Raw genomic sequence first — 27,054 nt, forward strand, 5'->3', positions numbered from 1 at the left:
CTTCCCCCCCCCCCTCCCTCCCCCCCCCCTCCCTCGTGCCCCCCTGCATGTGCAGGCGGACTCGGCAGGCGCAGCGGAGCGCAGCCCTGCGCTGCTGGGGGGCTCGCTGCCGCCCCCGGCTCTACAGTCTGAAGACATGCCCATAAAGTGCTGGGAGATTGGCCCTGGCACAGCGGTGCAGGATGCGGTGGCTCACATTGTCAAGCTGGCCAGCCAGCCGCAGCAGGCCAGCCGCCCGCACAGCCCAGGCGGGCGGCTGGCGCGTGGCAGCGGCGCCGGCAGCTCTGCGGGCGGGGATGACAGCAGGAGCGAGATCAGCCACGACGCGCAGGAAGGGGAGGCAGTGGCCGAGGAGGGAGACGTGGCGCCCGGCGGCGGCGGCGGCAGCGGGCTGGCCGTGGCGGCCACGCCGGTGACAGCAGTGGCAGCGCCGCCCATGCCGCCCAGGCTGCCGCCAGAGCAGCTGGCAGTGGCGGCGGCGACCGCGCAGCAGCAGCTGCCGCCGCAGGGCACGCCTGCATCCAGCGGTGCCAGCACGCCCCACAGCCGCCTGCCCGCGCGGCGGCCGCCGCTGTCACGGTCCAGCCTGGATCAGTCTGCCTCGCTGGCGCTGCCCCGGTCCCCCTCCCAGCTGCTAGACAGCGGCTCCACGCTGCGCAGCTACGCACTCAGGTGCGGGGCGGAGTGTGCGCATGTATGTACTTGGGGGGCGGCCTGGCCAGGCGGAGGCGTGTGCCGTCTGCACCTGGCAGGCGCTCCGCAGCCTTTGCCTACCCTGCTGCCTGCCCTCTCCCGCTGAGGCAGCGCTGGGTAAGCAGCTCTGGGTGTGGGCTGGTTGGCTGCTTACTCTGCCCTGCTGCTGCGCTGCGCACCCGTGTGCCCCTGTTTGTGCAGGATAGGGGACCAGCCGCTGGTGCGTGTCAGCCTGCACCCGCCCCTGGAGGGAAGCCTGCAGCCCGGCTCCACCCTGGCTGGCACGCTGGATTTCAGCCCGCAGCCGCCTCCGCAGCCGCCGGCAGCAGCCGCGCCAGCCGCCGACGGCGAGGCCGGCGCGGCGCCGCCAGCGCCTGCGGCGGCGGCGGTTGCTGGTGGGCCCAGCCCTTGCTGCATCCAGGTGTGCTTGTGTTTGTGTCAGGGGGGGGGGGGGGGCGGGGCGGGGCGAGGGACGGCTGCCAGCGGCAGCTGAGCTGGCAGGTTCCTTGCTGTGCCAGCGGGCTTTGGAGGCAGGGTGTAGTGGGCCTGCGGCTCCAATCCATCAGGGTTCTGCTCTCCCACCCACTCAAAAAGCAGCCGACTGCCCACCCACTCGCCCACCCTCCCACCCGCACCCCACCACCTCGTCCCAGGTGCTCATCCTTCTGGAGACGGAGGAGATTGTGGAGGCGCCGTGGCGGCGGCAGGTGCAGGGCGGCGGCGCGGGCGCCATCCGCCGCGTGTACGACGAGCAGCTGGAGGTGACGGCCGACACCTCGTGCACGCACTTCCTCTTCACCATCCCCCCAGACGCCGCCGCCAGCTTCCAGACGCCGCTGGTGCAGCTGCGCTGGCTGCTGCGTTTCCAGTTCACGGCCATCATGCCGCCGCCGCGCGGCGGCGCGGCTGCGGCCGCACCCGGCGCCGCCGCTCCGGCCGAGCCGCCGCCGCCGGCCTCCCCCGACTGGAGCCCGCTGCAGGGGCGGCTGGAGCAGCTGACCTGGGCGCTGCCCGTCACGGTGCTGCCGCCCACATCGTGACGCGGGCAGCACCGGCGGATGGTGTGCCGCCTGGCGTCATCCGACGCCGCGCATGATGCCTGCATGGGCGCTATGTAATGCAAGCACACCTCCCCTGCGTTGGCTGTAGCACATCAGTTTGGCGTGGCCAGGCATGCTGGACAAGCCATAAAGCGGGCGCCTGTTAGCGGCAGGCGCGGCAAACTGTCGGCAAACTGGGGCCACAGGCGGTGAGGGTACAGCTTCCTGTGGCAGCTGCCATGCGCAGCCCATGGCTTGCCTCTCAAATCTTCCTCCTAGGAAAGCATACTTGTCAAGGCTGAGTTGGTAGCTGCCGCCCCGCACAAGTGCTTGTGTTCGCTCCGCGACACTGGCATGGAACGCACATGGACGCGGCGCTGGCGTCTGGCTCTGGCCGTGCTGTGGTGCATTTCTGCAGGTGGGTATGCACTGGATTGCGGAATTGGGGTCCACGCAGCCCGCCCTACCGTGCCCTCCCCCTGCCTTCAAGGCCCGCCCTACCGCGCCCATATGGGCGCCCCAACCCCAGCTGGCACGCATGCATGTGTGCCCCCAAAGGCCCGCCCTACCGTGCCCTCCCCCTGAAGTTCATGCCTGTGTTTGCTTCAGGGTTTCAATAAATTTGTGTTGCTGCCCACTGCAGAGGGGGCGGATGCACGGGGCTTGCTTGGGGTTGCCGCCGCCGCCGCTACACCCGGCGCTGAAGGCAGCAGTGACGATGCCGTCAATTCCGCAATTGCTTATGGCCTGCTGACAGCCGAAAAGGACTTCCAGTACCTGGTTTCCCTGTGAGTATGGACCTTCTGGTTGCCTGCAGGAGGGGTCTGATCCAATGCTTGCCCTGCCTGATCCGCTGGGGCATGCCAGCCTCTCTGCTCTGCCGCAGGCTGGACAGTGCCGACAGCTGGGCCGGCTGTGGTGGCGCGCTTATTCGCCCCCGCCTCGCCATCACAGCAGGTGTGACTGGCCGCTCTGCATGCTGCCTGCCTGTCTTGTTGGCTGAATCAGAGGCTATCAGAATCCCACCTTTTGCTGCTGCCGCTGCCATCAACCCTCCCTCTGCAGCTCACTGTGTAAAGAAAGCCAATGGCAAAATTTCTGACGTCAAGGCGGTGTACATCGGAATCCGAAACTGGGAAACCGACATGCCGAGTCAGTACGAATACCGCAAAGTGACGGTGAGCAGCCGGGAGGGTTGCCAGCCTTGTGGCGGTCACATGGCACTCTTTGCAGCATGCGTGTCGCCACCAGTACTTGTGCCTCGCTGACTGTCCCCCTTTAGCCTCTGTTCTGCTGCAGAAGATTGTGGTGCACGGGCAGTACAATCCCGACACGCTGGCAAATGACATCGCCCTGCTGGTGCTCAATCGTCCCGCCAAGACCAAGCCGGTGCTGCTGCCTCCCCCTACCTACAAGCTGATACCGGCTGATGTTTATGAGGACGGTGACTGGCTGTTTGTGGCGGGCTTTGGCTCCACGGAACAGGGTGACACCTCCAGGCTCTTGTAAGTGGGGTGCGCCCTGCTGGCACTTGCTTCTGGCGATCTTGCAAAGCCATAGCAGAGACTCTTCAGGGGTCATCACACTGCCTCATTTGTGCACTTTTGTTGCTAGCAGGTACGCAGAAGTGCCGTTCATTAGCAGAGCCTACTGCAACGAGATCTATATCGACGAGTTTGAGTCAGACCCTGTGCCTACAACCCACATCTGTGCGGGGTATGCGGACGACAGCCAAGACTCCTGTGAAGGTGACAGCGGCGGCCCACTGGTTAAGAGGACCAAGAATGGCGATGTGCTGGTGGGAGTGGTCAGTTATGGGCCCGGCGGCGGCTCTTGCGGTGGGGACATGAACCTGGGGGCCTATACCAGCGTCACGGCAATGCGGCGGTGGCTGCTCTCCATAATCGCGTCGTTGAAGCTCTGAGGCAGGCTCGCTGTTTTGCTGTTTTATATCCACATCATCTGTCTGTGTTCGGATCCTTTCAGTTTTCGCATTGTATAGCGTCCAGCCATTGCTGCGCTCTTCGCCACCCGACCCCCCCCCTTCCTGCAGCTTGCATATTTTTCATGCATGATTCACGGCCCCTGTAATCAAACACGCCTGTGGCTAATGAAGCGTCGGGCCATACATGACATGTGGAGGGGCGGCATGCATGACATGCGGCGGCAATGGCGGGTGGCCACTCAACGGGCGGCTGACCGGCAGCACCCCCTCTCCCTTCAGATAATGATTGCATGTTGGTGATTGGCTGTACACCGGGCGCGTTGTGCAAAGCCAATGAACCGCCACTCTGGCAGAACGGGTAAGGGAACTTCCTGAGGTTGCACCGAAAGCAACACTTTTCCTGCACCTGTCTCTCAGATCAGGCTTGAAGGTCTGGGTCCGTGGCTGGGGCAAGTTGGAGGTGCGGCATGGGCAGCCAGTCCGCTGCCCCCCTCTGCGCCCTCTGGCTGCTCCTGGTAGCGAGTACAGCGGGTGAGGGTCGCCGTTTGCATGCAGCGCTTTCCGCGTGTGGGTGGACCGGGGCGCGGGTCAGCCCACAACGGCGGCGGCCGCCCCGTGGCGCCGCCAATGGCGTAGCCCGCGCCAGCGTTGCTCCTGCCGCTGCCGGGCGCTGGTTGAGCTTGCTAAACCCAGAACAAAATACTGCCAATGGCAAGCATCTTGCAGGCGCTTCAGATGTAGGCGCCAGCACCTCTTTTGGCAGCCGGCGGCTGCTGAGCAATGGGACCGCCAGTGGTGGCGATGACGAAGTTGTTGCAGCGATTGCCCATGGCTGGGTTCCGGCTCGAACACGCTTCCCCTACATAGCTGCACTGTGAGTTGGTAGCTGCCAGGGTGACTCATGCCCAGCTTGCCGGCTCTGCCGCCTTGCATGTGCCTCTCAACGTGACGACCCGCCCTCTCACTGTGGCTGGTTGCCTTTGTGGCTGCCTGTGCCAGGCACATATATGCATGCACTCAGCATGTCCGCCACGTTGTTTGTTCCAGGATTACGGCCAACGGCGGGTTCATATGCGGCGGCTCCCTCATCACCAAGCGCCTGGTGCTCACAGCAGGTAAGCATGCGTCGTCCACCAGTGCGCCCTACTGTGGCACAGCCTGCAGCACGGGGCTGGGCATCAAGCCCTGCTGACCTCCTTTGTGCAGCGCACTGCGTCGTGGGGGGGAACCCGCCTACCGCCGTGCTGGTGGGCCTCTACAACTGGAACACGGACAAATCGAACCAGTACCAGCAGATTGGCATTAAGGTGCGCTCGCGTGCGCATCACTGCTGGCTGGCTGCCAGTCCCGGAGAGCGTCGCTGGTGGGCCTTACAGATGCCCGCTGTGTGCTGCCACCTGCAGCGCATTTTGAGGCACCCCAGCTACAAGGGCTCCACCCTAGCCTATGACATAGCAGTGTTGCGGCTGGCATCTAGGGCAAAGGCAAAGCCGCTGGCGCTGGCCCCGGCCGGCAAGCGGCTCAGTGCCGGCATCTCGCTGCTGGTGGCGGGGTGGGGAGAAACAGAGGCGGTGCCTGTGTCGCCGCAGCTCAAGTGAGCAGCAGCTGCTGCTTCTGCTGCTGCTTCTGCTGGGCGTGCCCCGTTGGCCTGGCACATACTGCACACACACATTGGCCCCGATCTGGTTGATCATCCATTCTTTGCGTGTCTTCTGGCCCTGCAGGGCTGCCTGGCTGCCGCTGCAGCCCACTGGTGTGTGTGCCAGGCGGATGTGGATGCCGCCCACCGCCATCTGCCTTGGTGAGTGCGAGGAGCGGGATGCTTGCCGACAGAAGCTGGAGTGAAGGCCCTGCTGCCACTGATGCATGCTCCTCATTGCCTGTGCACCCCCATGCACCACCCGCCACCCACCGCGTGGCACCGCCGCTGCTGCAGGCAACGGCGCACTGAAGCGGGCGGGGTGCAGCGGGGACTCTGGGTCTCCCATCATCCTGTACACCCCCGGCAAGCCGGACCTGCAGGTTGGCCTGTACAGCTTCATGCCAGCAGACTACAAGTGCGGCGGCACAGGCAACCTGGGCGCTGCCACCAGCACCATTAAGCTGCGGCGCTGGCTGAACAGTGCCATCAAGCAGCTGGGGGCGTGACGGGTGCGGGAGTTGGCCTTCCCGCAACCACGCACACCCCGATTTGATGTCGTTCGAAGCCCCTTGCTCCCTCATGCTCTTGCTCTTTCCTGTCCTGACTCCATTAGGAGAGAATAAGACCGCCCTGTACACCCCATTACCGGCCTGAGCGCCATCTTAGGTCCTTATTGACCGAGTGTGCTTCTTCCTCCTCCTGTGCTCGCCTTTCTGCTGCTCACGGTCCCCCCACACACCCCAAGCACTGCCGCCATTCGGCTGTAACTTCATTGTCTTTGCAGGGCATCAGTGAGGTTGTAACGGTGCTGCTGCTGTAGGGGGACAGGACACCCCCCAGGGGCCTTGCCTCGAGGCAAGCGCCGAGCCCGCAGTGGCAGCTCTGGACCAGTTCTACCACCACACACAAACACATGTATGGAAGGAATGCCTTGCAACAGTCGCGGCACTGCTTCGTTCATCCACATCAGGTTTCTGCTTGTCAGCCGCATACGTGCATGCCACACCTGGTGTCCAGCTGCAGCTGCCGCCGTTGGCGGGTCCGGCGGGTCCTGCCCCCCGCCGAGCGGAGCTGCTGCATCAGATTGGCGGCCCCCCCTCTCCCCCCGGGGTAACTCACACGCGACAACTGCATCAATTGCAATGTGTTGGTTCCAAGTGGCCAGATGGCTGAAGGCAGCCAGCTGGCCGGCCATGCGCAGCACAATTGATCAGGACCAAGCCTACACGCCAAGCGGGTCATGCTTCTCCTTCATCGTTATCATCACCTGTTCCTGTCTTGTCCCACTGTCAACACCATGAGAGGCGCGGGGCGCGGCCACGTGCTGCTGCTGCTCCTCTCTCTAACCCCAGCCTTGGGCCTGCAGCTGAACAGGCCGTGCGGCAACTATACGGACTGTTGCACCAACGTGTGCGATCCCACCAAGCTCAAGCCACACCAGGTGAGGCTCCTGCCCTGTACCGGGGCCGGGGCTTCTTCCTCCAACCTGCTCAGCCACCACCCTCTTGTCCCACCACTGCACAGAAACCTGGCGACGGCGACGCAATTGGCGCCGTCGGTGAGGTAAGCGGCGGCAGCGCCCGCAATCAATCATTGGACACCGCCGCCAGCTTTCAACAAGCTCACCACTGACCGCTTGGCCCACCACTGCACCAGGTGTTTGAGGGCATTTTCCTGGCTGCCGACACCCTCTCCGACTTCTTTGACGGCATTACGGACGGGCTCCAGTGGTTCTCGGGGCTGGGTGGGTGCCCGGCGCATGGAAGGCGCCTTGGGCGGTGCCATGCAAACGGCAGCTGTGCGGCACGTGCTGCCCTCAAGGGCGCCAGCAGAGGCTGTGCTGCCCTGCAACACTGGCATCGGTATTCTTGGAGGGCTCACTCCAGGTTTGGCCATGCGTTTGTTGCAGGCGATATTGGGCTGGGCATCTTCAACGGCGTGAACGCCGAGGATGACCCCGCCTGGGCTCGCTACAACCTGGACAAGGTAAAACACACGCACTACCTCAATCGGAATCCCGCTTAGAGAAGCCCTCACAGCACATCCCCCGGGCTGGGAGGCCCCCACTCTTGCTGCTCCTGCCAGACTCCATCAGCCGGCGCTCTGGCGGGGCATGCACCAAGCGAGCACCTGCACATCATCGGTGCAGGGCATCAATGCCGGATGCTGCCGCTGCCCCTGCCCTCCTCCGTGGTCTGATTCCTGCCTGCGGCCCTCCGTGCAGGACCTGGTCAAAGAGCAAGATTACCTGGCATGTGAGATCAATGCTGCCGTCTCCACCGCCGTGTACACTCTGGAAACGTTCATGGCTGAGGACCGCCTGACTGAGTTCAATAATGAGGTGGCGGGCATCCAGGCGCAGGTGGATGGTGTGGAGTGGAGGCGCAGCCTCCAGATGCAGCATTGTGAGGAGGCATAAACGGAGTGGGCGAGGTGGAGATGGAGGGTGGAGGGTGGAGATGGAGGGTGGAGAGGGAGAGGGAGGGGAGGTCACGCGTGGGTGGGTCATGCCCAGCCTCCTTTCACAAACACCGTCCGCTGGACTTGCCTTCTGCAGATTCAGGACCGGTGCCCTGCATGGAACTGCCTGGTGAGCTGCACCAGCTTCATGCATGGCCGCGCAGCCCGCTCCGCAAACTCCCGGGAGCCAGCAGCGCTTGCAAGCAACCGTGCTGCCTGGCTGCTTGGCCCCCGCCCTGCGCAGAACTATACCGCGGTGGCGCCCAGCAAGCGCAACAAGGCCGCCTGCGACGACTGCGTGCAAGGAATGCGTAATGTCAAGGAGTGCGGTGGGGTCAAGACCTGGGACCCAACCAGCCCCGTTACCTGCACGGTGCACCGGCTGCCCTGCCCTGTGCACACTGTGCAGCTCCGGCAGCTCTGAAGACAGCACAGCTGAAGTGCAACCATCTGTGCATGCGGCGCCAGGCTCTACCTGTGCCGAGGTTTGCAGTGTGCATGGCCTCCTCCCACCCTGCTGTACCCCACCCCATCCTCGCAGTACCCTGGCACAAACGTCGTGGGCGTGTGCGACACAGACGGCCGGTGCTATAGGAGTGGGCTTTCATATGAGCGGGTAGTAGAGGACGTGCAACAGATCCACGACGCTTTCTTCCTCTCAGATGGTAACGCGCAGTATTTCTGAATACTGCTGGGTTGGTGGGGGAGGGCAGCCATCACCATCCAACCAAACAGGAGCCGCCAGCAACTGCTAAACAATGACGTGCCCCCTTGACTGCAGCAATCAAAAATTTCCGGGCTCTTGACCAGTTCACTGACCCTGGCGCGATTCTGGCCTATGCCAAGGCAGCCCTGATCAAGGTGACACTGCTGCAACAGCTAATCATGCTTTACGCGGCAGAGGGGGGCGACACGGAGGTCCGTACCTTTGCAAAGACGGCGGCAGACTGGCTCCAGGCAAGTACGGGGAGCGCTGCAAGCTGACGCCGGAGCAGCGGCGTCGAGAAGCTTCTTCCTTAAGGCGGCCGGCGCTACCGCCGCCCTGCTTGGAACACTGGCTTCATCCACGTGTGTTGCACCTCTTCTGCTTCTCCATCTCTCGCTTACACTCAGCCTGCTGCTGCTTGCTGACGCCCCCGCTGCCCGCAGAGCCGCGTGGACCACACCAGCTTCCAGCACCTCAAGGACCTGACCGAGCAGTACAGCACCGGCACCAGCTGGGCCCTGGGCAACATGTCCGATCTGGCCAACAAGAACGCCACCCTCAACAAGGAGGTGTGCGACCCCCTGGGCGACAACCAATACTGCATGAGCACGCGCCGGGTAGATGGCGGCGTGACATACCACGTGCCAGGCTGCGACGACGTACACGACCCATACGACTTCAAAGACGCCTACTAAGAAGTGCCCCTCTATCAGCTGTACGACCAGCAATGGCAGTACGTCAACTCGGCCCAGACCGTGCGCCCCGGCTGCGTGAGCAGCCTGACCACCGACTACCAGATTCCGTGCTGGCTCTTCGGGCAAACCCTGAAGTGCTCTGTGCAGCAGAGCGGGCGGTGCGACCTGGCGTGGGCCAAGTGCTTGAAGATCATCAGCGACGGCGTGCAGAGCTGCACTCGCACCTGGGTCCCGCAGCAGGACCTCAATATCAACAAGGTGGTCAACAAGTTCAGGGCCCAGGTCAACGCCTCGTTCAACGGAACCAGGTGGGCCCGGTGCTGCGCACGCGGTCGGGCAGCCGGGCAGCACCAAGCAGCAGCATGCTGCGCAGGCTGACGTGCGGTGGGGGAGCTGGGCAGGCACTTGCCTGCCGCCACGCTACCTTCTGTGCCGAGTCTGCCACTGAGCGTGACGCCAGCGATTGCCCCGCCCATGGCTCCTGCAGGCTGGTCATCGCCCAGCTGCGCAACCTGTCGGCCAACGGCATGCCACCCAACATCTTTAATTGGTTCCCCAACATGCTCTACCCCTACTCCTACTGCAACGTGAGGCCATCGCGGCCGCCTGCAATGCCACAAACCCTGCCTGTCTGCATTCAGCGGCGGGGCAGAGGGGCACCATTGCTGCGCTCTGCACAGCCAGGATGCAGGGCCCGCAAATGCGCTGCTGCAGCTACTGCAGGGTGAGCTGCCTCACCAGCGGCCAGCGTGAGCTCCTTTGCAGGCCAGCGCCAAGGCCGTGGTCCAGGGCAGGGCCTACCTGAAGAGGATGGGGAGGTGGGCCCCACCAGTGAAGGCCTCGAGCGTCAGCCCCTACTGCACACCACAGGTCCCGGGGCCCCCCATGCCGACCAGTTCTGTTGACCCCGATGACGGTGAGTCCCCCCCATACCGCTGCCCCGTGCCGCGTGCCAGCCCAAGTGGTGCCAGGGCCGCACATCTTGCTGATGACTCTCGCGCTCCCCCGCTGGCCTCCTTGCAGTCAACGTCAACAAACTCTGCCCCACCAAGCGTCCCATCAAGAAGCCCAACCGCAAGGGGTCCTGGGGCTGCACAACCTGCGCCCTAGCCAGCCTGGGCTGCTCAGCCCCATGCACTCGAAACGGATGCACCAAATGTAAGTGCATGCCCTGCTCTGCCGCCCTGCTGCTGGCCCATGCCGATGCATGCGAGGGCCGTGACCAGCACCCCTCACCCCTGCCCACACCTCGCTGACCGCCCCTGCACATGCCGCACGCAGGCCCAACCGGCACATACCTGGCCAGAGCCGGCACGCGCAATTCTGCTGTCTTCACCCTCAAGGGGCAGCGCAGGTCGTACGCCAAATGCGTGGCCTGCAGCGCACTGGCCCCCAAGGGCTTTGGCGCCGCCTGCCTCCAGTGCAACGCCAGCAAGTGCCTCAAGTGCCGGTGAGGCGGCTCTCAGGGGCCAGGGCTGATGATCGATGGTGGCTGGTGGCGGGCACAAGAGTTGGCATCTGGCTGAGCTGCAGCTTCCCCACTGCCAGCCTCCTCACTGCCGGCCTGCCGTGTGCTGTGCTCCTGCAGGCCAGGCTACACCACGGGCAGTGCCTCTGGCAACTGCGGCAAGTGCCTGGCGCCGGCATGCGCCAGGTGCGACATCCGCAACCGCCGGCTGTGCACGGCCTGCAAGAAGGGGTACACGTTGCAGAAGGGGCGCTGCATGAAGGTCCTCACCCTGGGCTGACGCGGCGGCAGCGGGTGCAGCGGGGCCCTCGCGGCACCGGGCACCCACTGCACAGCGCATGTGTGGTGCATGCCTTTCCCTTCTGCTCGCTGGTGCATGCCTTTTCCCCCACTTGCACACTTCGTTGGCATCCTCCTACACCTCCACTGAGAATCCCTTCAAACCAACTGCACCTCACCCAATTCGCCTTGCCCTCGCCTCACTGTCAGAATTCTCCGCATTACTTGGCGCTCAGCTGTCTCACGTTGACCCTCTGACCTTTCGGACTTCCCCCTCATCCCCTTGTCCATCGTTCATCCCTCTGTTGTATGCCAGCGCATGCACAATGTTGGCATTAAATCCGCAGAAAAAACTGAATGGCGTGCTCAATCACAAGAGGGCTGCTGCTGCTGCCATTGGTGCTGCTATCATTGTTGCAGCCCTCTACTGCCAAGCTGCTGCTGCAGAGACGGTGCTGCTGCTGCTGCTGCTGCTGTGCCAGTCCCTGCCACCCCGCCATCCCCTGCTTCTAACGCCGCCTGCGCCGCCGCACCTCCTGTTCCTCCCACTGCTCCTCCCACCGCTGCTGCTGCTCCTGCTGCTGGTGCCTCTCTGTCTGCTGCCGCTGTTCCTGCCGCTGCTGCCATCTTAGCTGCTGCCATCTCCTCCCCTCCACCGCCATCACTACCGCCAGCACCGCCTGCCGGTTGATCCAGTGAGATGCCTGCCAGGCGGCAGCCCTCACAGACCCACTCGGGCACATCTCCCTTGGGGAACTGTACCGCGACGTACTGCCGCACAAACTCAGCGTACCGCTGCTCCATGATGGCCTGCCGGATCTGGGCCGACAGGCGCTGCGCCAGGCCAGGCGGGGAGCGAGGCGCGTGTTTGTAGGGTGAGCTACGGGCAGCAAAATTGGTGAGCACACAGCCAGTCTGGACAGCGGCGCCGTTGCCAGCCAGCCAGCCAGCACATGCCGCGCATCACTCACCATGGTGTAAGCAATGTTGTGGTAGCTGATGAGGTTGGCGGCAAAGGGCAGCCCCTTGGCGGCCAGCGGGTGCAGGAAGGCGCGCGTGTAGCGCCGGCACACCATGCACCCACACTCTTCGTCCAGCGGCCTGCGGGCATGTGGGTGTGGGTTGGCAGGCGCTGGGATGCGGCGGCGTGTGCACGGGGCAGGGTGGGGCGCAGGGCGCCGAGGCTGCAACCACTCGACCACCTGCTTCCACACCACACCCGCGCGCACCCACACCCACACCTGTAGTCTTTGGCAAAGGCGGCGTTTTTGAGCTTGAGCGCCCCCTGGGGCACCAGCGCCACCCCAAAGCGTGCGGTACGGGTGGGATACACGGAGTCGTACATGTCGGCGCCCAGGGCTGCACAGCACATGGCGTGTCACAGCGTGGCACAGCGTGACAGAGCGTGGCGCTCAACCAGCGGCCCAGCAATGAGCTGCAACCCATGCATTAAATGCATCAAATTCCGGATGTTGGTTGCTGGGTGGTGTGGGGTGGGGGGGCATGGTGGGGTTGGGGAGTGCTGTGTTGGGGCATTTAAACGGGGGGGCCACGGCTTGGGGCCCGCCGGTGTTGATATTCCCAGAGGGGGGGGGCCCCCCTCCCTGTTGGGGCGTCAACTTTCGGCAAATGGGGGGCAGTGGCGGGACCCCCGGACCTCGACCTACCACCCGCGTGGGTGGAGGTTGAGGTGGTGGTGGCAGTGGTGGCTTGCAGCCAGGGTCCTGGCGTGCAGTGCAGTGCAACCCTTGCGCTCCCAAAGGGGGCCCCTTTTGCGGGGGGCCCATCCAGGGGGAAGACCCTTTGCCGGCCCCACTCCCTGCCACCCACAACCACTCAAACCATCTCACCCCGCCCACGAGGGATGCCCACACTTGAACAGAAGTCCCCCAATGGTTCCACACAGCCACACACCTGAGCAGATGACTATGTCAAGCGGGTAGCCAATGCCCATCACATACCGAGGCTTGCCCTCAGGCAGCCCCGCGGTGCATTGGGAAACAACCCTGCGGGCCGGCCAGGGTTGACGGCGGGCGGCCAGTATGCTGTCCGCGCAAAGCAAGCATGCAGGCACGTGCGACGGCACTGCTGGCGCCAAAGCAGCATGCACGGGATGCCACGCTTGCCAATGCGCGTGCATGCCCCAGCTGTTGGCCCCCGCAGCTCACTTGACAAACGAGCGCTTGTCCTCGCCGCCAGCCAGCCCGCCGATGGCGTACCCGGGCGTGTCTCGCGCCACCAGGCCCTTGAGGCTGATCTCCCGCAGCCGCTCATCCAGCCCGCCCTGCAGGCTAGGGGTGCAGCAAGGGCCGGCCGCTGGGTGGGATGTGCGACACAGCGCCTGCCCACCTCTGAAAGCTGCCCTGCTACCTCTGCAGCGCTACCACCACCACCGTCTGCACCACCTACTCCCACCTGCACAATGGCAAACAGGTTCTGCTCCGCGGGCCGCGAGTGCGCGGCGATGCAGCGGTCTATCCAGCGCGTGGTGCGGTGGGTGGCCTCCTCGAACCGGGCGTCGTCGGCGGCGGTGGAGGGCACCACGTCGTCCAGGGCCATGATGATGTCGGCACCCAGCCGGTTCTGCACCTGCGGCACACGTGGCGACAGGTTAGGTGTTGGGGGCAGGAAGAGCCGGGGTTGGTGGCAGCGGAAGTAGCAGGGCAGCGGCCTGGGATGCGGTGCAGGGTGGTAGCAGGGGTGAGGCTGGGGCTGGCACAGCTCACACCACCGCTGCCCACCCGCACACCTGGATTGAGTGCTCCGGCGTCAGCAGCATGCGCCTGCCGTCTGTGGGGGACTGGAAGGTCACGCCCTGCTCCCCGATGTCTGCCAGATGCAGCAGCGACACCATCTGCGGGCGGCAGAGGCAAGGGCCTGACTGGCTGCGAGGGCAGCAGTGCAGCCGGGGCGGGCTCCTCGATATTTCGTATCCCCCACCACCCCATCTCACCCCATCTCGCCACCTACCTGGAACCCGCCAGAGTCTGTGAGCATGCCGCGCGGCCAGTTGATGAAGCTGTGCAGGCCGCCCATCTCCGCCACCAGCTCGCTGCCTGCAGTGCGGTGCCGGCTCAGGCCAGTTCAGGCTAGGCCAGGGGCTGGGCTGGCGTCCCCGCTGATGGGTGGCAGCCCTCTCGCTGCACGCTTGCCACTGTCATCCGTGCGTCGCAGCTGCAGGTACCGAGGTGCGAGCTCCAGCCAGCGCCCCACCTGGCCGGTTCTCCAGATGGTAGGTGTTGCCCAGGATGACCTGGCACCCGAGGTCCTCCAGCTGCTGGCTGGTCAGCCCCTTGACTGAGCCTGCAGGCAGAGGGGCAGGTGCGACACACGCATGTGATGCACGCGCCCAGTGCGGTGACCAATGCAGGAGAGCAGGCTGCCGGCTGTGTGCACGTGATCTGGGCAGCTGCGCCGCTGGCCTGCGAGCACATATTCCTCGTTTCCAGCGCGAGCGCCCGTCGGCGGAGGCGGCGCACCCTGGGTGCCCACCGGCATGAACATGGGCGTCTCGGCCACATAGTGCGGCAGCGTCATCCGCGACGCCCTGGCCCTGCCGCACTGCGCCAGGACCTCGAACTTGAGAGCTGGGGAGGTGCTTGAAGGAAGCGCAGTCATGGCAGCCATTGCCAGACCCACACAGTGCCCACTGACGACCGATGGAGGGATCGGGAACAGGAAGGTTGCTGATGGTGTTGCACATGCGGTGATGAGGTGATGGGAGGCTCACATGTTGGTGAGCCTGATGCCGAGGAGAACGACAAGACCATAGATGGCTCTAGCCGATCAAATGCATGGTGCCTCGACTGAAACTAGAGAGGAATGACACGTCGGCAGGGTGCGCCAGGGCATCTTGATGCTACAGGGGCATCTGGCCGTTCCGAAACCATCTGTACTCTGACGACCTCAATCCCATCACACGTCGGCTCCATTCTGTTGAGCAGCCGGGGGGGAGGTTCTGGCGCTGGCGGCGGGTGGGAGCGTTAGCCAGTGACATATGTGAACGGGCTGATGCTGTTTGGTGATCAGAGAGCGCAGGCGGGTGGGTGGCACAGCCAAGGTCTTTGACGGCTGAGAGCGGCAGCAGGGACAATGAGCTCGCGGGGGAGCGCAGCACACCTGCGGAAAAAGGTCGGCAAGTACTATCTGGGCCGCACCATCGGCGAGGTGAGTGTGCTGCCCGCGCCGCCGCCCGCGCCGCCGCCCGCCGCCGTGCCGCCTGCTGCATTACTCCCAGGATGCCAAGCACCTTGTGAGGCACTGCATCGCATGACCATCTGCGCACCAGAGGCCTGCTGCATGCTTCAACCCTCCGCTGCTCTCCCCGCTGCTCTCCCATGCGTCTGCCCACCTCTCGCTTCCCACCTCTACCGCCTGCCGCAGGGCACCTATGCCAAGGTCAAGTATGGGCAGCACAGCGACACTGGGGAGGCTGTGGCCATCAAGGTGCTGGACAAGGAGGCGCTGGTGCGCAGCGGCATGGTGGAGCAGATCAAGCGCGAGATCAGCATCCTGAAGCAGGTAGGTGCTGGGACCCCAACCTTTATGCCCGCATTCCAACACATAACCGCTGCCGCCAGCCTGTCCACTCTGCCCCTCACTCTTTCGTCTCCTTACCTGGCTGCCCCGCCATCCCTCCCTGCACCCGAACACCAGCACGCACACACACATGCATGCACACGCCACACACATTCCCCCTCATGCCTGCCTGCCCCGCCGCCCCCAGATCCGCCACCCCCACATCGTCAACCTGCTCGAAGTGATGTCCAGCCGGGACAAGATCTTCATGGTGATGGAGCTGGTGACAGGGGGGGAGCTGTTTGACAAGGTGGTGGCGGAGGGGCCCATGAAGGTGCGCAGCAGGGAAGGAGAGCCGGCAGGGTGGCTAGCGGGCGGGCGGGCGTCGGTTTGGGAGATTGGGAGCAACAGCCTGCAGGGCAGAGTGGGGAGCCAGGCGGAGCGTTGGGGATTCTCTGTACGCAGTTGTGCGACCCTCCCTGCGCTGCCTCCGCCGCCGCCGCCACGCAGGAGCCCGCGGCGCGCCGCATGTTCAGCCAGCTGCTGGATGCTGTGGGGCACTGCCACAAGCAGGGCATCTTTCACAGAGACCTCAAGCCCGAGAACGTGCTGCTGAGCTCCAGTGAGCGCCCGCTGCCGCTGCCTCGCTTACTGCAGGCACCTTGTGCTAGGCTGGTCCAGCAGCACGGACGGGCTCACACCTCCATGCACCTCAGATGGGCCCACATCTTCACCCTGCCCCACCATCCCATGTCCACCTCGCCCCGCAGATGGCACCGTCAAGCTCTCCGACTTTGGGCTGGGCGTGCTGCCCAACCCGGGCGGCTCTGAAGACCTGCTGCGCACCACCTGCGGCACGCCCAACTACGTGGCGCCAGAGGTGCTGGCCAAGAAGGGCTACCGTGGCGGCCCCGCCGACGTCTGGTCCCTGGGTGAGCCATGCCAGTGGGGAGTGGCAGGTGTTTGATGGCTGTCCCCGTGCGTTTGGTTGCACGATGCTGCTGGGCGGCCTGGCCAGGCAAGCTGCTGCCTGGCTGGCTGCACAGGGGCTGGATCGGCCTGCCCCGCTCCCACCTCCCGTTCCCTCGCCATGTGCAAATGGTTCCCGCTCGCGACGCCACGCCTGTTGCCCCGGGCCTGGGCCTGGCTGCAGGTGTGGTGCTGTATGTGATGGTGGCTGGCTGCCTGCCATTTGACGAGGACGACCTGGTGGCGCTGTTTGGGAAGATCTCAAAGGCGGAGTACGAGGTTCCACCCTGGCTGTCCAAGGATGCCGTGCACCTGCTGGGCTGCATGCTCAACCCCGACCCAGACGCCAGGTGCCGGCGCCTGTGGATGGCGGCTCCCTGGCTGTGTGTGTTTGGGCGGCTTGGCGACGGGGTGTGCTGCATGCTTGCCATCCTGGAGTGCTCAGGCGCCAGATGCGCTGACGCAGTGGATGGCATCATGCTGGCTGGTGCAGGCTGACCATAGAGCAGATGTGGGCACACCCTTGGATGCGCAGCGGCCTCGTCCGGCGCAGCGTGGCGGGGTGGCAGACGCTGCCGCCTGAGACGCAGGCAGACATCTTTGCCCCCAACGTGGAGCCGGAAGTCATCAAAACCGCTTACCAGAACGACAACACGGCAAGTAGCAGCAGCCACAAACTCGCTTGTGTTGCGTGGGGTGGGATGCCTTCTGCCACGCTCGCTGCTGCACTGGCACGGCAGCAAAGGCAGGAAGCCCCTGTTCCACCACGTGTGCCCACCCACCTGCTCCCTTGCCCGCCCGTCTGCAGCGGCGGGTGAGCCAGCTTGTGGGCAGCCCCGGCTCGACACGCAAGATGAACGCGTTTGAGCTGATCAAGGCTGGCCTGGATATTTCGTCCCTGTTCGAGGCGCGGGAGGATGTGATGATGCGGCACACGCGCTTCTCTAGCCGCGCCCCGCTGGCAACCATCCTGGCGGGCATAGAGAACGCAGCAGTGGCGGTGGGCGGGCGCGTGATGCAGCAGGGCGATGCCAGGTGCGGGCAGCCGGGCCGGGCGCAGAAGCGCAGCCTCCCTGCCTCCCCTGGCTGCATCCGGTATGCACCTGCTGGCCCTCATCACCTTCCCCTGCCCTCTGCCCTCACCCCCCGCCACTCTGTCGTTCTGCGCAGGCTGCGGCTGTACATCCCCAACCCCAAGGGAAAGATGCAGGTGCTGGTGGAGGTGACTGAGGTGCTGCCCGGCACTCACATGGTGGACCTGCAGAAGGTGCAGGGCAACACTGCGGAGTTCCACAAGTGGTACTCAGACCTGTGTGAAGTGCTGTCAACCATCATCTCCAAGAAGCAGCCGGGCGCGGCGGGCGACGTGGGCGCTGCCGCGGCCGCGCGCCGCCGCCAGCACCGCGAGTCCAACGGGCAGCTGCGCACCAATGCCTTCCAGCTCATCTCCGGCTGCTTCAACGTGAGCCCGGCCTGCTTTAGCCTGGCCTGCGCATTCCGTGGTTCTGGGGCTGCCTGCTTGGGCTTGGTGGGCGGGGCTGGAGGCAAGACTGCTGGTGGTGGCCTCCTGGTGGCCGCCGGAGCCACCTGGCTGGCCTGCTGTGGCTGGCTGGGACGCTGCTCCTGCTGCCGTTCCAGCTGTGGCCTGAACAGCAACGTGCCTCCCCAAGGTTTGTTCTGCCTGCAGATGGGGGCTCTATTTGAGGAGGAGTGCGTGTCGCAGCATGTGCAGTTTAGCAGCCGGCGGCCGCCAGGCGAGATCCTGGAGGCGCTAGAGGGGGCGGCGCAGGACCTGGGCGGCAGCATGCATCGCCTGGGCGACAGGCGGGCAGTGCTGACGATGCCGGTGGGCGGCGGGCGCAGCATGAAGCTGCAGGCGCACCTGTTTGAGGTGCTGGCAGGCATCCACGTCTGCCAGATTGCCAAGGATGCGGGTGCGTGGTGGCGGCAGCCGCAGCCGCAGCAGGCTGTCCCGTGCTGCCGGCTGTCTGCACTGCAGGCTGCCGGTGTGCTGGATGCTGGATGGCTGTGTGGCCTCCTGTGCCAGGCGCGGGCCTGGCATGCTGGGCAGGCCATGTGCCTTGGTGGCCGGCTGGATCGGCCTGCCGTCATCTCACGCCAGCCTCTCCCTCTACCTGGCCTCCTCCTTCTCCGCCTGCAGGCAGCAGCATGGACTTCATGCGCTGCTACGGGCAGCTGGCAGCGCGGCTGCAGCCCATCATGATGAAGCGCAACGCCTTCCCCACCGCCACGCGGGCCGCCGCGCTGCTTTCCACCACCTCGAGCATGGGCGACTCGGAGCGGCAGGCGATAGACGACCTGCCCCCTGCCAGCCCCTCGGACATCAGCGAAGCCGGGATGGGCAGCGGCGTCAGCCTGATGTCGCAGCGGCCAGCAGAGGCGGGGCTGTGGGGACAGGGCTTCTCGGGCCGCAGCACATCCCGGGCATCGCTGATCAGCGTGCCAGAGGAGCCGGAGCCCGCGGAGCACAGCCTGCATGCGGAGCAGTTTGCGAGAAGCAGCGGCGACACACGCAGCAGCGGCAGCACTCCGGCAGGCGGCAGTCCCCTCGCGGGCGGCAGCCCCAAGGCCTGGCAGCCGCTGCCGCCGCTGGAAGAGTCCTCTCCTGGAAAGGCAGCGCAGCAAGCCACTCCCGGCAACGGCAGCATGGAAGGGCGAGCAGCCAACGGCAGCAGCAGGCGGAGCAGCTAGCGCTGGTTCGGCAGCAGTGGTGGCTGGCTGGTTCGACCATCGATTGAATGCTGGTGCCAGCTCCCGCCATGTACATCATTTACCTGTCTGTTATTGAACCGCAATGCCGATGTAATTCCTCCGCCACGCTCGTTGCGCGGTGCCATCCGTGCCGCCAGCCACCAGTGGCTGAAGCCGCTCACCTGCCGTCCTCACATCTTTCCCTGCTTGCCTGTCGGTCACACTGTCACAGGCATTGCTCCCCACCTGAGGCCACCAAGTGGCTCTTGGTGGTGCGCCGCCTGGGCGGCATGGCGACATGGCGGCCATGTGGCGCTGGCAACCATGCCCTGGGCGCACCCCATCGGGTTAAATTGCTGGGACTGTGTGGCCATGAAGCTCGACTTGGGCGCGCTCCAGTCCTTTGGGCTGGGCAAGGTGTTCAAGGTGCGGGCCGAAAAGCAGGCTGCGCTGCTGTCCGAATGCACGACGGCGGCCCAATCGTCCGATGGGGATGGTTGCGAGGGGTTTGAGGCACTTTTGCTTGGGGGAGGGACGGCCATCTGGGTGCAGAGGCCGCCGTCAGCTGCGCTACTGCAGCAGACTCTCGTGCGGAAATTGCTATGCTGATGGGCCGTGGCAGTGCAGCCATCGGTTGGGCCGCCGCCGCCACCGCCGCTCGCCTCACGGCGCCACCCCTGCGGTTTCCGTTTGTTGCTCATGCGCCTGCACATGCCAAGCACCCTGCTGTGTGCCGCCGCTGCAGGATGGCACCGCCCGCATCAACTCGCTCTCCTTCCACCGCACCGCCGACTTTCTGGTCTCGGCCTCTGACGACGACTATGTGCGCGTGTACAACACGCAGACAGGCACCCAGGAGAGGTGTGGGGGCACGTGCCGGCAGCACACTTGTATTGTACCCTGCGCCTGGGCCAGCATTGAGCTGCTTGGCACGCGGCGAGGCGGCGGGGCGCGGCGGGGCTGCCCCGCCGGGCGCGTGCGTGGACACAGCGTTGCAGCTTGCAGCGACGCTCCCTGTTGGCTTGCCGCAACCCTTCCTCCCGCAGGGTGCTGCTGAGCAAGAAGTATGGGTGCGCCAACATCACTTATACACACGATCCCTTCTGCGTGGTGGCCTCCTCCACCAAGGTCTGCGGCTGGTGGCTGTGGTGGTGGCTGCGGCTATGGAGGAGTTGCGGGGAATGGAGGGATGGGCAGTCGGGGCCATACCCCTGCTGGCCGTCGCAGCAAGCACACACCACCCGCGTGCCCACGCTGGCTGCCGCCACTGTCGCTGCAGGGCAACGACTATGCCCTGCGCTACCACGACCTCCACTCCAACCGCTACATCCGCTACTTCCGGGGCCACGCCGGCCGCATCACCACCCTGTCCATGTCGCCCAAATCGGACGTCTTCCTGTCGGCGGCGCAGGACAAGACGGTGGGTTGGCGGCGGTGTGGGCGGCGTGTGTGCATGTGCAGGTGTTTTGTGTGTGTGAACAGGTGTGTGGACAGGTGAGTGAACAGGTGTGTTGGTGGGTCTTGCCCTCGCCAGTGGGTCTTGCCCTCACCCCCACCCACCTGCACACACCCCACCACCACCACACACGTCCCCCTGCCAGGTGCGGCTGTGGGACCTGCGGGTGAATGGCTGCCAGGCGCTGCTGGAGGCGCCCGGCCTGCCCACCACCACCTTTGACGAGCAGGGCCTGGTGTTTGCGGTGGGGGCGGAGCGGGGCGTGGTCAAGCTGTACGACGCCCGCAACTGGGCCGCGGGGCCCTTCACATCCTTCCCGGTGCGCGCCTGCCCGCCGCCGAGGGCAGGAAGGCCGCCTGCCTGCGGGCCCTGCCTGCAAAGACCCGTCTCCTGCGGCCGCATGCCTCCTGCCAGCGCCCTGCCCGACCCCCATCATCACCCACCCACACCCACACACACACACTCAACCCTGCTGCGCAGGTCAACGACGAGATCCACTCTGGCGCCCTGTTCACCTGCCTCAAGTTCAGCCTGGACGGCAGCCTGCTGCTGGCGGTGGCCGAGGGGCGGCTGTACTTGCTGGAGGCGTTTGATGGCAGGCTCATGCAGAAGGTGGGCGGGCACCCTGCCTGCACACAGCTGTTGCAAGATGTTGTGGAGGACTGTGGAGCGCGGCGCCGTGACAGACACCGCGCTACCCGCGAGGCCGCCGCGAGCGGCTGGCTGGGCGGGGCCATCGCGGCTTGAGAGCCGGGGGTCGAGCGGAAGGGGCCGGGGCAGGCGCCAGGCTGGGCAACGCGCTTGCCCGCCGCTGCCGCCGCCGCCGCCGCAGATCATCAACCCTGGCGTGGGCGAGGGCGGGCAGGCGCTGGAGGCCTGCCTCACCCCCGATGCCAAGTACGTGATGTCTGGCAGCCCCGACAACTCCATCCGCGCCTGGAGCGTGGCCAGCGGCGCAGAGGTGGCGCGCTGGACGGGCCACGCCGGCCTGCCCACCTGCCTCAAGGTGCGCGGGCGGCGCCCTGCTGCCGCACGCTGCGTTGGGAGCGTGTGCTCTTCTGCCTGCTGCCAGGGCGGGGGTGGTTCGTCTTGCTCACCCTGCTGCTGCTGCTGCTGAGCTGCTGCCGCCCGGACGCCATGCATGCTGCAGTTTTCGCCGCGCAAGATGCTGTTTGCCTCGGCCTGCTGTGCGCTGGGTTTGTGGATACCGGATGTGGCCAAGCTGCTGCAGCAGCAGCAGATGCAGCCGCAGCCGCCCTACCCCATGCAGCACCCACAGCAGGGCGCGATGGCCTTGCAGCCGCCGCAAGGGATGCAGGCGCCGCCCATGCACCAGCAGGCAATGGCGCAGCAGCACCAGCCCATGATGCAGCACCAGCAGCAAGGGCCGCCGCCGATGGTGCACCCGCAGCACTCGCAGCACCAGCTGCCGCCGCACATGCAGCACCAGCCGCCCATGATGCAGCACCCGCAGCAGCACCAGCAGCAGGCGTGGCCCGCGCAGGGCCCGCCCTTGCAGCCGCCGCCGCACCAGCCGCCGCCGGCCATGTACCGGCAGCATGGGTGGGGAGGGCAGTGAGCACCTGTCGACTCCCTGCCCCAGCCTTTTCTTGGATTAGTGGCTTTGAAAGTAACTGTTCAGCCACAATCTCTAACTAATTGGGTTGGTTTGAGCATGGCATTGTTGGTAAAGACGACTATCCAATTGGGCATGGCTAAATCAAGCTGGGGCGAGGCAGCTGCAGCCATGTGACCTGTGCCAGCGCCAGGCACGCCCCATCGCCCTACGTGGGCCCAGGGCATGGCGACGCACGGTGGGCCCTCGGCCAGACTTCCTGTCGAATGCCCTCCGTTCTGATTTTTTAATTTATCAGAAGAACCAGTCCCCTGGATCATAAGGAGGTGCCAGTGCTGAAGCGCTGCATATGCCTGAGGTAGACTTTGGCTTTCCCGCCGAAAACCCAGCTCGTCTGCAGCGCGCCCAGTGCCGGGCTGTCGGGAGCACTGCTGCGCCAGTTTGATTGCATACACTTCCTAATAGGACACACAGCGAAGTGGGAGCTTGAGAGGGCTGAGAGGGACAGTGCTGCATGTGGACCAAGCCGGCGCCCGCCATGCGGGCGAGTCCCTGTCAGCCGCCGGCCACAAGCCCCACACGCCTCTCCCGCGCCACTCATCTTCGTTATCTTTCAGGCTGCCGCCCTCAGCATGCCCCCTTGCTTCTTTTAAGCCACTGTGACTGGCAAACATGCTTCAAGGCACGCTTGGGGCCCCCTCGCGGGCGTCCTTTGAGGCCCTAAGTAACACCAAGGGTTCGCTGCTGGGAAGCAAGCTATTTGCGGCGACTCAGTCCCAGCCGCGCGGCGCTCAGTTCCCACAGCCCAGTCGCGGCTCCTCCCGGCTGGCCATCTCGGCCTCGGTGGCAACAGAAGTTGACACCAGGAGCTATGGAGCCAGCGGCAGGCGGTCGCTCGAAGCCCCCACCCATGTCACGGTGCGCATTGTCATGCAGGCGCTCAGCGCTGGCATGCAGCCTCAGGTGCCCCGCCAGCGCCCATGCATCGAGTTTGCAGCGGCTGTGCGGCCCTGTGTGGTGGGAGTGTGGCCCCGTGTGGTGGGATTACTCGTCTTCCCCTGGGAGGCCCCAGCGTTCCACGCTCTCCTCGCCCAGCCAGCCGCGCCAGCCAGCACACCCTGCGCCCAGCGGGCCGAGGTCGCCGCAGAGGTCTGACAGGCCCCGGCTCCCGCCGGCTCCGGCCGCGACGTCAGCCGCCCGCCCGCCGGCCCACGCCGCCCACGCGCCGGCACCCGCCCGCCACCCCCCGCTGGCCGCAGGTGGTGCCCGCCTTTCCCGAGGGCAGCGGCTCGCTGCCAGAGGTGCTGTACCGCCTGCTGGACCCGGCAGCCGCGGTGGAGCTGCCCGCGCCCGGCGCGGTGCAGCTGCGCGCCAGCGACAACCGCGAGCTGGACAAGCTGGTGGCGGCGCTGGGGCGCAACAAGTCCACCTGGCGCCGCGCCCTCATGCTGCACGAGTGGCTGCTGGAGGTGGGGGCCGCGCTGCCATGGCCGGGCCACGCAGCGGGGAGGCGGGCCCTGCCTCAGGTGTCAGGGGACGCAGGAACCCGCTGCCGGCAGTTCAACAAACAAAAACAGTCCAGGCCGCCTCACCGTCTCGCCCTCCCTGCCCTTCTCAACCCCCCCATGGCGTCCCGCAGATCGGGTACCGCCCCGACGACCGGCTGTGCACCACGCTGATGCGGGTGTGCGCGCAGCACGGGCAGGCCGCCACCGCGCTGTCGCTCTACGACTGGATGCGCACTCCCGGCGAGGAGGGCGGCGGCGGCCTCACGCCCTCGGTGTTCACCTACACAGCCGCCATGCGCGCCGCGCTCACGGGGTCCATGATGGACCGCGCGCTGCAGGTGGGCGCCGCGCCGGGCAGCGCCGGCCTTCTGCCGCCGGCAGCGCCGGGCTGCTGCCGCCAGGCTGTGCGGGCTGCAGCTGGCCGCGTGGCTGCGGTTCCTCCCTGCCCCTTGCGCCGCTGCCTGCCGCTCCGCCCCCCTCCCTGCCTCGCTGGCGCCGCCCTGACGCCATCCTGCCGGTGCTGTCGCCCGCCTGACGTGCTGCAGGTGTGGGAGGACGCGCTGGCGGCCAAGTGCGAGGTCGACTGCCGCCTGTGCACGACGCTGATCGAGGTGTGCGGGCGCAAAGGCGACACCGACCGCGCCCTGGCGGCGTACGCGCAGGTGAGCCCCTGCAGGGGGGCAGGCAGGGTAGGGGGAAGGCCTGGCGTCGACGATGCCGCTGCCGCTGCGACGTGACGTCGCCCTGGGCCGGGCAGGAGCCAGCCCGCGCGGCATGCCAGCGCCGGCCAGCCTCGGCCTTTCTGCAGCGTTTCTGCGGGCCCCGCCTGAGCCCCGTGTCCTCCCTCCCCACCGCCCCCCCTGCCTGCAGATGCGCTCCTCCCCCAAGGACAGCCGCATGGCGCCATCCGTGCACGCCTACACAGCCGCCATGCGGGCGGCCTCGGAGGGCGGCCGCTGGGAGGCGGCGCTGTCGATCTGGGATGACATGCAGGCGGCAGGGTGCAAGCCCACAGGTGCGCACACCCACAGGGCGAGGCGCGGCCACGCCACTGTACGCGTGCAGCGCTGCGAGCGGGCTCCCTCGCCGCGCCTTGCAGCAGCAGCAGCAGCAGCAGACCGCGCCCGGCCCCCTCCCTTCGCAGCTGCCCAGCCGCCTGCCCTGCCCTGCCCTGCCCCCTGCCCCTGCTCACCCCACTTGCCTGGTCCCATGCCCCCCTACCCCCGCCGCCGCGCAGGCCACGCGTACGCCGCCGTCATCTCCGCCTGCGCCGCGGGCGGGCAGTGGCAGAAGGCGGTGGGCTTGTTTGACGACATGCTGGCCTGGGGCGTGCGCCCCGACGTCGTGTCGTGCACCGCGCTCATCACGGGTGCGGGCGGCAGCCCTGCTGGGCAGCCCTGCTGGGGAGCCATGCTGCGTCACGCAGCGGGCAAGGCGTCCGGCGGCTGCCCTGCCGCCGCCTATACTGTCAGCTTTACCTGGCTCAGTTTTACCCGTTCAGTTTTACCCGGCCGCCTTCCTGCCGGGCTCTTCCGCCTCGCTGATTAAATTGCCAGCTCTCCTGACGGCCACCCCCCTGCCCGCGCGCCCCCTCGCCTGCCGTGCAGCCCTGGGCACCGACGGCCAGTGGGAGCGGGCGGAAAAGGTGGTGGAGTGGATGCTGCGCTCAGAGATCAAGCCCAATGTGCGCACCTACACCGCGCTGATCACGGGTGAGGAGATGTTGTGGAAAGGATGGCGGTGGAAAGGATGGCGCAAGCTGGCTGGTTGCGGCTGGCTGTCTGCCTGCCTGGCTGCCGGTGTGGAGGAGATCTTGTGGAAAGGATGGCGGGGCGAGCCAGCCGGCTGGCTGGCTGGCTGCCGTGGCGTGCCTGCGGTGCACCGTGACGGACTGGCTCTGGCTGCCTGGTTGTGGCCGGCTGGCTGCGCCCCGGCTGGCTCCGCCCGGCAGCTCTCAGCCGCCCTGCTGTCCGCCGCTCACGCCCGTCTGCCCCCACGCACGCCTCCCCCTGCAGCACTGGGCAATGCGCGGCAGTGGGACCGCGCCTTGGACATTGTGAAGCGCATGCGGCGCCACGCCTTTGGCGGCCTGGAGCCCAACTCGTACACCTACTCTGGTGGGCGGGGCGGCGGCGCCTGTACTGCTGTACCTTGGTCCCGCTGTACCTCAGCCGCCAGCTGCTGCTGCTGGGCGCTGAGCGCTGATCCTTTCTTCGTTTGAGATGCCGCCAGCCTCGGCTGTCTCCGCGCCCTTGCCCAGGCGGGCGGCTGGGCTGTGAGCTTCTGCCGCTGTGCTGACGGTGTGCGCGCGCTGCTTGCTGGCCCCGCCGCTGCCGCCTGCAGCGCTGCTCAAGACCATGGGGGAGCAGGGCAAGTGGCAGATGGCGGAGCGCTTCTTCCGGGAGCTGGAGGCGGAGCAGCTGGAGCTGATGGCCAGGGAGGCGGCGGGCGGCGGCCAGGGCGGCGGCGGCGGCGAGCCCACGGCTGGCCGCCGCCAGGCGGCCGCCGCGGCCGTGGCCGCGGCGCAGCAGCAGCAGCAGGAGCTGGCGGCGCAGCTGGGCGCGGCGGGCGCGGAGGAAGCCGCGCTGCTGGCCGGCGCGGCCTGGCTGCAGGCGGCGGCCGCCGAGCCGGCCGGCGCCCCGCTGTCGGCCTTCCCGGGCGTGCACAAGGCGGCGCCCGCCGACGCGCCCGCCGCCGGTGCCAGCAGCAGCCGCGAGGCGATCGCCGCGGCGGCCGCCGCCGTGGCCGCCATGGCCGCGGCGCGCCAGCAGCAGCAGGCGGCGGCGGCCGGCGGCGCGGCGCCGCCGCAGCTGCCGCTGCTCAAGCTGGCGCAGCAGGCGCAGGCGCAGCAGGCGCAGCAGCAGGAGGCAGCAGCCGCCGCGCAGCCCGGCGCGGCGCCAGCACCAGCAGCGCCCTTCAGTTACTTCTCCGGTGCCAAGGCGGAGGCTGCCGCCGACTCGGGCTCTCCAGTCAGCGTGGCCGCCGCCGCCGCGGCTTCCGACTCGCCAGCCGCCAGCCCCACCGCCCAGCCCGCGGGCGCCTGGACCAACGACAACGCCGCGGTGCGCGGCCTGCCTCTCCACCTGGACGACCTCTCCGCGCTTTCCTCCTCCTCCGCGCTTTCCTCCTCCTCCGCCGCCGCCGCCGCCGCCAACAACGTGGTGGCCGCCGGCCTGCGGCTCAAGCCGCTGCCCAAGGGGCGCGGCCCCGTGAACGAGGTGGTGTGCGGGGCGCTCATGCTGGCGTACGAGCGCGCGGGGAAGTGGCAGGAGGCGGTGGCGGTGCTGGATCGCGCGCAGACGCTGGGTGAGCGTTTTTTTGGGGCCCGCCTTGGCCGCAGCGCACGGCACGCGCCGCGCAGCGCGCCTGCCTGCCTGCCTGCCTGCC

The 27,054-nt window shown here is 66.6% G+C and overlaps 9 protein-coding genes across 9 annotated transcripts in view; 8 read left to right on the forward strand and 1 right to left on the reverse strand.

Annotated features, from left to right (window-relative positions):
• CHLNCDRAFT_140640 (hypothetical protein) overlaps positions 1 to 1,733 on the forward strand; it is a gene marked incomplete at both ends in the record, with an annotated part of 2,877 nt that extends 1,144 nt beyond the window's left edge. Inside the window, 3 exons of the mRNA XM_005850576.1 lie at positions 56 to 672; positions 895 to 1,114; positions 1,347 to 1,733. Coding sequence (XP_005850638.1) covers positions 56 to 672; positions 895 to 1,114; positions 1,347 to 1,733 — 1,224 coding nt within the window. The remainder of the gene's footprint in view (positions 1 to 55; positions 673 to 894; positions 1,115 to 1,346) is intronic.
• A 354-nt stretch (positions 1,734 to 2,087) lies between these two features.
• Positions 2,088 to 3,657, forward strand: CHLNCDRAFT_140641 (hypothetical protein; the record flags this gene model as incomplete). Its single annotated transcript, XM_005850577.1, has 6 exons — positions 2,088 to 2,151; positions 2,377 to 2,521; positions 2,620 to 2,690; positions 2,799 to 2,911; positions 3,033 to 3,238; positions 3,351 to 3,657. 6 exons carry the CDS (start codon positions 2,088 to 2,090, stop codon positions 3,655 to 3,657), a joined length of 906 nt encoding a protein of 301 aa, XP_005850639.1.
• A 729-nt stretch (positions 3,658 to 4,386) lies between these two features.
• On the forward strand, positions 4,387 to 5,826 carry CHLNCDRAFT_140642 (hypothetical protein; the record flags this gene model as incomplete). Its single annotated transcript, XM_005850578.1, has 6 exons — positions 4,387 to 4,415; positions 4,726 to 4,793; positions 4,885 to 4,985; positions 5,082 to 5,272; positions 5,403 to 5,479; positions 5,615 to 5,826. The coding sequence occupies 6 exons, from the start codon at positions 4,387 to 4,389 to the stop codon at positions 5,824 to 5,826; spliced, it is 678 nt and encodes a 225-aa protein (XP_005850640.1).
• A 791-nt stretch (positions 5,827 to 6,617) lies between these two features.
• On the forward strand, positions 6,618 to 9,181 carry CHLNCDRAFT_140643 (expressed protein; the record flags this gene model as incomplete). Its single annotated transcript, XM_005850579.1, has 9 exons — positions 6,618 to 6,761; positions 6,977 to 7,064; positions 7,230 to 7,306; positions 7,545 to 7,682; positions 7,878 to 7,910; positions 8,025 to 8,153; positions 8,322 to 8,445; positions 8,562 to 8,698; positions 8,930 to 9,181. 9 exons carry the CDS (start codon positions 6,618 to 6,620, stop codon positions 9,179 to 9,181), a joined length of 1,122 nt encoding a protein of 373 aa, XP_005850641.1.
• Positions 9,182 to 9,213: 32 nt separating this feature from the next.
• On the forward strand, positions 9,214 to 10,929 carry CHLNCDRAFT_140644 (hypothetical protein; the record flags this gene model as incomplete). The annotated part of the gene is made up of 7 exons (XM_005850580.1): positions 9,214 to 9,219; positions 9,329 to 9,489; positions 9,669 to 9,768; positions 10,052 to 10,097; positions 10,205 to 10,262; positions 10,563 to 10,631; positions 10,770 to 10,929. The coding sequence occupies 7 exons, from the start codon at positions 9,214 to 9,216 to the stop codon at positions 10,927 to 10,929; spliced, it is 600 nt and encodes a 199-aa protein (XP_005850642.1).
• A 508-nt stretch (positions 10,930 to 11,437) lies between these two features.
• Positions 11,438 to 14,555, reverse strand: CHLNCDRAFT_140645 (hypothetical protein; the record flags this gene model as incomplete). The annotated part of the gene is made up of 11 exons (XM_005850862.1): positions 11,438 to 11,608; positions 11,658 to 11,762; positions 11,900 to 12,029; positions 12,170 to 12,287; positions 12,843 to 12,934; positions 13,097 to 13,212; positions 13,344 to 13,517; positions 13,678 to 13,782; positions 13,899 to 13,984; positions 14,142 to 14,231; positions 14,408 to 14,555. 11 exons carry the CDS (start codon positions 14,553 to 14,555, stop codon positions 11,438 to 11,440), a joined length of 1,335 nt encoding a protein of 444 aa, XP_005850924.1.
• A 465-nt stretch (positions 14,556 to 15,020) lies between these two features.
• Positions 15,021 to 19,127, forward strand: CHLNCDRAFT_140646 (hypothetical protein; the record flags this gene model as incomplete). Its single annotated transcript, XM_005850581.1, has 11 exons — positions 15,021 to 15,095; positions 15,312 to 15,449; positions 15,655 to 15,780; positions 15,957 to 16,068; positions 16,217 to 16,378; positions 16,600 to 16,765; positions 16,909 to 17,026; positions 17,224 to 17,450; positions 17,586 to 17,877; positions 18,103 to 18,349; positions 18,577 to 19,127. The coding sequence occupies 11 exons, from the start codon at positions 15,021 to 15,023 to the stop codon at positions 19,125 to 19,127; spliced, it is 2,214 nt and encodes a 737-aa protein (XP_005850643.1).
• Positions 19,128 to 19,866: 739 nt separating this feature from the next.
• Positions 19,867 to 21,799, forward strand: CHLNCDRAFT_10628 (hypothetical protein; the record flags this gene model as incomplete). The annotated part of the gene is made up of 7 exons (XM_005850582.1): positions 19,867 to 19,988; positions 20,174 to 20,255; positions 20,407 to 20,547; positions 20,729 to 20,902; positions 21,064 to 21,234; positions 21,440 to 21,589; positions 21,734 to 21,799. Coding segments are annotated over 7 exons (906 nt in total), but the record flags the coding sequence as incomplete, so codon positions are not given.
• A 1,032-nt stretch (positions 21,800 to 22,831) lies between these two features.
• CHLNCDRAFT_140648 (hypothetical protein) overlaps positions 22,832 to 27,054 on the forward strand; it is a gene marked incomplete at both ends in the record, with an annotated part of 5,001 nt that continues 778 nt past the window's right edge. The window contains 9 exons of the mRNA XM_005850583.1: positions 22,832 to 23,122; positions 23,419 to 23,628; positions 23,799 to 24,005; positions 24,213 to 24,329; positions 24,538 to 24,682; positions 24,905 to 25,036; positions 25,275 to 25,379; positions 25,683 to 25,784; positions 26,011 to 26,973. Of these exons, the coding sequence (XP_005850645.1) occupies positions 22,832 to 23,122; positions 23,419 to 23,628; positions 23,799 to 24,005; positions 24,213 to 24,329; positions 24,538 to 24,682; positions 24,905 to 25,036; positions 25,275 to 25,379; positions 25,683 to 25,784; positions 26,011 to 26,973 (2,272 nt within the window). The remainder of the gene's footprint in view (positions 23,123 to 23,418; positions 23,629 to 23,798; positions 24,006 to 24,212; positions 24,330 to 24,537; positions 24,683 to 24,904; positions 25,037 to 25,274; positions 25,380 to 25,682; positions 25,785 to 26,010; positions 26,974 to 27,054) is intronic.

This window comes from Chlorella variabilis (genome assembly GCF_000147415.1).
Source record: "Chlorella variabilis unplaced genomic scaffold CHLNCscaffold_3, whole genome shotgun sequence".
NCBI classification, from domain to species: domain Eukaryota; kingdom Viridiplantae; phylum Chlorophyta; class Trebouxiophyceae; order Chlorellales; family Chlorellaceae; genus Chlorella; species Chlorella variabilis.